At 43.4% G+C, this 6,620-nt stretch overlaps 1 protein-coding gene across 4 annotated transcripts in view; it reads right to left on the bottom strand.

Annotated features, from left to right (window-relative positions):
- Window positions 1–6,620, bottom strand: part of MYOF (myoferlin) — a 188,578-nt gene that overhangs the window by 156,233 nt on the left and 25,725 nt on the right. For all 4 annotated transcript variants that reach the window (XM_002756412.7, XM_009009984.5, XM_078346062.1 and 1 more), the window contains exons 2-3: window positions 5,993–6,048; window positions 2,191–2,282 (exon numbers count right to left, since the gene is read on the bottom strand). In XM_002756412.7, the coding sequence (XP_002756458.3) occupies window positions 2,191–2,282; window positions 5,993–6,048 (148 nt within the window). The remainder of the gene's footprint in view (window positions 1–2,190; window positions 2,283–5,992; window positions 6,049–6,620) is intronic.

Consider the following 6,620-nt stretch of genomic DNA (forward strand, 5'->3'; position numbering starts at 1 on the left):
TCAGGAGTTCGAGACCAGCCTGGCCAGCCAACGTGGTGAAACCCTGTCTCTCCTAAAAAGTAGCTGGGTGTGGTGGCACATGCCTATAATCCCAGCTATTCAGGAGGCTGAGGCAGGAGAATCACTTGAACCCAGGAGGCCGAGGTTGTGGTGAGCCAAGATCATGCCATTGCACACCAGAAGAGTGAAACTCAGTTGAGAAAAAAAAAGAAAGAAAAGAAAAGAAGGAAGGAAGGAAGGAAGGAAGGAAGGAAGGAAGGAAGGAAGGAAAGAAAATATGCATCACTCACAGGGGCATTGGTCAGCAATGGAGAATGGTAAAAAGGATCTCATCAAAGGCAAATATGGGAGTGCCTATCAAAGCACTGTCTAGGGAGTAGATGTCTGTGCAGACTCTTAGTCTGATGCTGTTAAGCAGAAGACCCCAATAACTGGAGTGACCATCTAATTTACCGTACCCCTGTAATCCCAGCACTTTAGGAGGCTGAGGTGGATGAATCAGTTGAGGCCAAGAGTTCAAGACCAGCCTGGCCAACATGGTGAAACCCCGTTTCTACTAAAAAACACAATAATTAGCTGGGTGTGGTGGTGCATGCCTGCAATTCCAGCTACTCAGGAGGCCAAGGCACAAGCATCACTTGAACCCAGGAGGCAGAGGTTGCAGTGAGCTGAGATTGTGCCCCTGCGCTCCAGCCTGGGTGACAGAGTGAGGCTGTGTCTCAAATAATAATAATAATAATTTACTGTCCAAACCAAGCCATGTTGACAGCAAAAGAGGCGTTATTAATCACTGTGCGAGGACAGTAAACCAGGACTGTCCCAAGAAATCAGGGCATGTGACCACCCTACCTCAACTAAGTCATACTAATTTTTTACTCTCATTGTAGCCTTTGGATTATACCAGATGCACCTATGACATACATTTAAAAATGTACTAACATTACTGAAAACTGAAATGCTTCTTACAATTGATGTAGGCATTAAATATCAGGCTTCTTTTTTTGGGGGGTGGGAAACCAAACCTGTTATTAACTTGATTGTACATCTTACAAACAATAACATCTTGTAATCAAGGATACAAAGTAATTTGGTTTCCCATGTGGTATGACTTAAAGGAAAATTCATGGATTGGAGGGTAGAAATGCCCTCTCACTAGGCAACTGATTTCCACCAGAAGGAAAATAAGTAGGTATTCTGGTTTTAAACATCGGTCTCAGCCAGGCACGGTAGCTCATGCCTGTAATCCCAGCACTTTTGGAGGCCGAAGTGGGTGGATCGCCCAAGGTCAGGAGTTCAAGACCAGCCTGGTCAACATGGTGAAACCCCATCTCTACTAAAAATACAACAGTTAGCTGAGCATGGTGGCACATGCCTATAATCCCAGCTACTGGGGCAGCTGAGGCAGAATTGCTTGAACCTGGGAGGTGGAGGTTGCAGTGAGCCAAGATTGTGCCACTGTACTCTAGCCTGGGCAACAGAGCAAGACACCATCTCAAAAAAAGAAAAAAGAAAAACAACAGCATTAGTCTCTTGTGAACTTGGTTAGCTTGAATTGGTAACGTAAGACTGGGTCTAAGTCTACAAGGCCAAAGTCCAGATCCTGGCCTACCGTGAATTTATTAATACTAAGGTCATTCTGTCCCACAGGGACCTGCTTGGGAAGTCCCCAATCTTTACCCGGAGGACAATCCTTGGTGTCATCACAGGCACCACCGTGACCTGTCCACTTGTGAAAAGAAAGAGGCAGTAGGGCCAGGAGTCTGGTTTAGGTCTGTTGGGATTAAAAGGCGAAGGAGACATTGAGACAGAAATGCGGCTAGAAGTAAAACTTGAATGAGATGTGCATGGGCCACAAATAATCAGAAGAAGAAGCGATTTGGTATACAGTTCAGATAAACTACCAGAGGGAGGAAATGTCATTAAAGAAGTTGCAGGCGTGTGAACAGGCTTCACTCTAAGCAAGTTTGATAGACTGGGGGTGGCTCGGTGTTTGCAGCCTTTCGGGAAAAAGTGCTGAGATGAATGAGCCACATCTGCTATTGGCTCAGAAATGAGGGGAGCATGGAATTAAGGCACATTTATATTGGAAGTATTATATATAATACACTATTAAAGATGTGTCTCTTCAACAAAATAAACAACAGTGAGAGGGTAATACATAAAATGAGAAAAACAGTTGAAACAACTTACTTATTTTGTCCAATTGTCTCAAAATCTTTCACAATAATCCCAAGGGAAGATGAAAAGTCCAACGGAATACCCCTCAAGTCAAACTCCAAAATCTGTTCACAGAAAGGTTTTGAAAAGAAAAAAAAAAGGCCGTTAAAGGAGCAGAGATTACTAAGATACACCCATGCTGCGTGGTGGGTCGTTATTTTCACCAGGGACAATCTTTTGAATTTAGGCAGAAATGATTAAATTCTAAACCTGAAGGTGGCCAAGGGGGTGGGAAAGAAACCAGATGTCAACTTCGAGGACCTGTGGACAACTCCTGACTTCCTGTTTCCTAGGCTCTGTGGCTTCAGCCAGGTCACCACACCCCTGCCTCATGCTCAGAGAACTGGACTCAACGCCTACCACAACTGCTGCAAGAATGAAATGTAGGGTGTATGTGAAAACATCTTCTCCAATGGCTAGTTTTTGATTATCTGCTCTTCTTAATCATGCTACTGTCAAAGAAGATGAATGATCTAAGCAAACATTTTCTAAAATGCCTCTCCTTTTAAGTTCCACCACGGTTGGTCAATGCTGTAATATACTGACCTTTCTGGGTCTCTCATTTTAATGCAGTAAGTTGCTTTCTAGTGACAAATGTAAATAATAATAATAATAAAGCATCACTGATGCCTTTAATTAGGTAATAAATGAATTAAATACATTAAATGATGACTTGATCCTTCTTGTAGTGGGCTTGGAATGGAAGGACAACTTGTTTCAGAACTTCTAAAAAATTTTTTTTCAGAACTTAAAAAAGTTCTCAGTCTCCTCAGTAGCTGGGATTACAGGTACACACCACTATGCCCAGCTAATTTTTGTACTTTTGGTAGGAATGGGGTTTTGCCATGTTGGCCAGGCTGGTCTCGAACCTCAAGTAATCCACCTGTGTTGGCCTCCCAAAGTGCTGGGATTACAGGTGTGAGCCACAGCCCCTGGCCTCAAAGCTTCTATTAGAACACACCCAGGCTGGGCATGGTGGCTCACACCTGTAACTCCAGCACTTTGGGAGGCTGAGGCAGGAGGACTGCTTGACGCTGGCAGTTCAAGACCAGCCTGGGCAACACAGTGAGATTCTGTCTCTAAGAAAAATTTAAAAATCAGCAGAGCACAGTGGTGTGTGCCTATAGTCCCAGTTTCTTAGGAGGCTGAGGCAAGAGGATCACTTGAGCTCAAGTGGTTACAGCTGCAGTTAGTTATGACTGTGCCATTACACTTTAGCCTGGGTGACAGAGCAAGACCCTGTCTCAAAAAAGAAAAAAAGAGCTGGGCACAGTGGCTTATGCCAGTAATCCCCAAGGCAGGTGGATCACCTGAGGTCAGGAGTTTGAGACCAGCCTGATCAACATGGTGAAACCCCATGTCTACTAAAAATACAAAATTAGCCAGGCATGGTGGCACATGCCTGTAATCCCAGCTACTTGGGAGGCTGAGGCAGGAGAATCACTTGAACCTGGGAGACAGAGGTTGCAGTGAGCTGAGATTGCACCATTGCACTCTAGCTTGGGCAATAAGAGTGAAACTCTGACTTAAAAAAAGAAAAACGCAGCATGAGCAATACCAGTGGGTTTGAGGTTGACATTTCATTTGGGTTTGGTTTCAATTATAAAACAGTTTACTTGATAAAACATTTGCAATATGAAAGTAAAGAAAAAAGTGTTGGAAACAAAATGGAATAAGATGGCTGGTTCCTGCAGAGGATATGCCAGCTCACATGAGACACATCTCTCTGCCATCGGTCACATGGCTTGATCTCAAATATAAAGAGACGAGTTGGGATGATTCAAAATCTGAAGTAGGAAGCACCCTCATGTAAATATATTTCTGATTTGCTTTATTCTTGGAGCTCTGTGTCAGGTGCTAGGAATCCACAGTGACCAACCCAAGGGGCCTCTTGCTCTCATGGAGCTTGCAGTCCAGCTGGCTGTGTTCTGGGTTCTAGGGAAAATTACAGATAAGTGGAATTCCCTCTCAACCTGCCTGAGACCTGCCGAGCATTTCAGAAAGGCATTAAAAAGGCTGGACACAGTGGCTCACACCTCTAATCTCAGCACTTTGGGAGGCCAAGACAGGAAAATGGCTTGAGCCCAGGAACTCAACACCAGCCTGGGCAACAGAGCGGGATGTAATCTCTACAAACATTTTTTAAAATTAGCTGGGCATGGGGGTGTATACCTGTAGTCCCAGCTATTCAGAAGGCTAAAACAAGGGGATTGCTTGGGCTCAGGAGATCAAGCCTACAGTAAGAGATGATTGAACCACTCCACTCCAGCCTAGATGACAGAGCAAGATCCTGTCTTAAAAAAACAAAAACCAAAAAACAAACCAAGGCATTAAAATGTTTTTTGTTTCACTTCATTCAAGGATAAGGTCTAGCCAGGCACAATGGCTCACACCCATAATCCTAGCACTTTGGGAGGCTGAAGCAGGTGGATCACTTGAGGTCAGGAGTTCAAGACCAGCCTGGGCAACATGGTGAAACCCCATTTCTACAAAAAATGAAACTATTAGTCAGGTGTGGTGTGTGCTTGTGGTCCCAGCTACTCAGGAGGCTGAGGTGGGAGGATCACCTGAGCCCAGGAACTCAAGGCAGTATTGAGCCTTAATCACACCACTGTACTCCTACCTGAGGGAGACCCTGTCTCAAAAAAAAAAAAGATAAGAGTCTATTCTTTATCTCATGAAGATATTAAAACTAGTTGGGAGAGAAAGCAATTTGCAGTGGGTGGAGGGAAGCCTTCATGGATCTGTGACTTGGCGAAAATAACAGACATTCATTATTGTTCTTGTCCAGGAAGGTTTGACCCAGCTTTTGAAAAACACAGTGGAGCTGGCCATTGACTGTTAAAAAGTTAGAGTTTTATGAATAATTGGGTGATTTAAAAAAGAGAGAGAGAGAGAGTAGGAAAATCCTATTCAGTGGGAAGAATTAAATTTTTTCACATATTTGTGAAAATATTAAACACTAAAGTACTTCTAAACTAGATATAAGGTCAACAGTGGGGGGAGGTAAATAAGTTATATGTCTTCAGTAGAATATTACACAGTCATTAAAATACTTTCAAATTGAATAATATGGGCATATGTTCAGGATATAATAGAAAATGTAGGAGCGGAAATCATTTGCTATATGATGCTAGTTTGTATCTCAGATGTCATATTTTATGAAATATATTTCTTCAATAAACACTTACTGATCACAGATATTAATAGTAGTTTCCTCTAAGGAGTGGGACCCAAGTTAATTTCTTAATGCTTATCTGAAGTTTTCAAAAATGTCCACATGAAGCATATTGGACATCACTTTTATCAACATAAAAACAATACATGTCATTACCCAGCTAGACACACAGAGAATCATGTGATACAGTCTTGATTTGTCACATGCAGATATGTTTTTAAGTATGAGGCCTTCCTGCTGAGGCTCTGGAGATGATCTAATCCCACCCTTGCTCTACACACGTGCCCCAGATATGCGACATAAGTGGACCAAGCTCACACAGCAAGCTCATGGCGGTACCAGGTAACAACTCAACTCTCCTCCCACCAGTCCAGGCTCCCCTCGCCGCACCACGGCTGTACAGGAGATGGTTGCTGGTGAGCTTCTCTCCTTGAACTGCTCTGCTCTCTTGGTGAACACAAAGGGAAATGGAGTGGGTGGGGGTGAAATGTAGAGATTCTCCTTCCAAAAGGAAGAGGTAACCTCTCACCCAAAGATAGGACAATCAAATACAGCTTATCTGTTAAAACGAAGTTGAAAAAACAATGAAGAAATCACCTCATTCCAGACAGGGTTCAATTCATTATCAACTTTCTTTGTTTTCTTTTTCTCATCTGCAAAAGAGATAAAGGAAGACATATCAATCATTTATAAAAAAATTAAAGAGCATATGCTATTCATTGATTCTAAGAACATTACCTGAGAGTTTACTTGCACCCACATTTCCCCATTCATCTGCTTAGGATGGGCATGAGCCACTGTACCTGGCCTTTATCTCATCTTCACCCTAGGAGGATCCAGGCCAAGGTGATGCACGGCTGTAATCCCAGCCCTTAGGGAGGCCAAGGTGGGAGGATTGCTTGAGCCCAGGAGTTCAAGACCAGCATAGGCAACATAATGAAACCCCATCTCTACAAAAATATAAAAATCAGCTGGGTGTGGTAACACATGTCTGTAATTCCAGCTGAAGTGGGAGGATCCCTTGAGCCCAGGAGGTCAAGGCTGCAGGGAGCCAAGATCACACCACTAACACTCCAGCCTGGGAAACAAAGTGAGACCCTTTTCCCAAAAAACAACAACAAACACCGCTAGGAGGTATGTATTACTATTTTCATCCCCCTGTCACAGCCAAGGAAACTGAGAAGCTGAGTAACATTCAAAGTCACCCAGTTGGCCGGGTGCAGTG

The sequence above is a fragment of the Callithrix jacchus genome, chromosome 12, assembly GCF_049354715.1.
Source record: "Callithrix jacchus isolate 240 chromosome 12, calJac240_pri, whole genome shotgun sequence".
Taxonomy (NCBI): domain Eukaryota; kingdom Metazoa; phylum Chordata; class Mammalia; order Primates; family Cebidae; genus Callithrix; species Callithrix jacchus.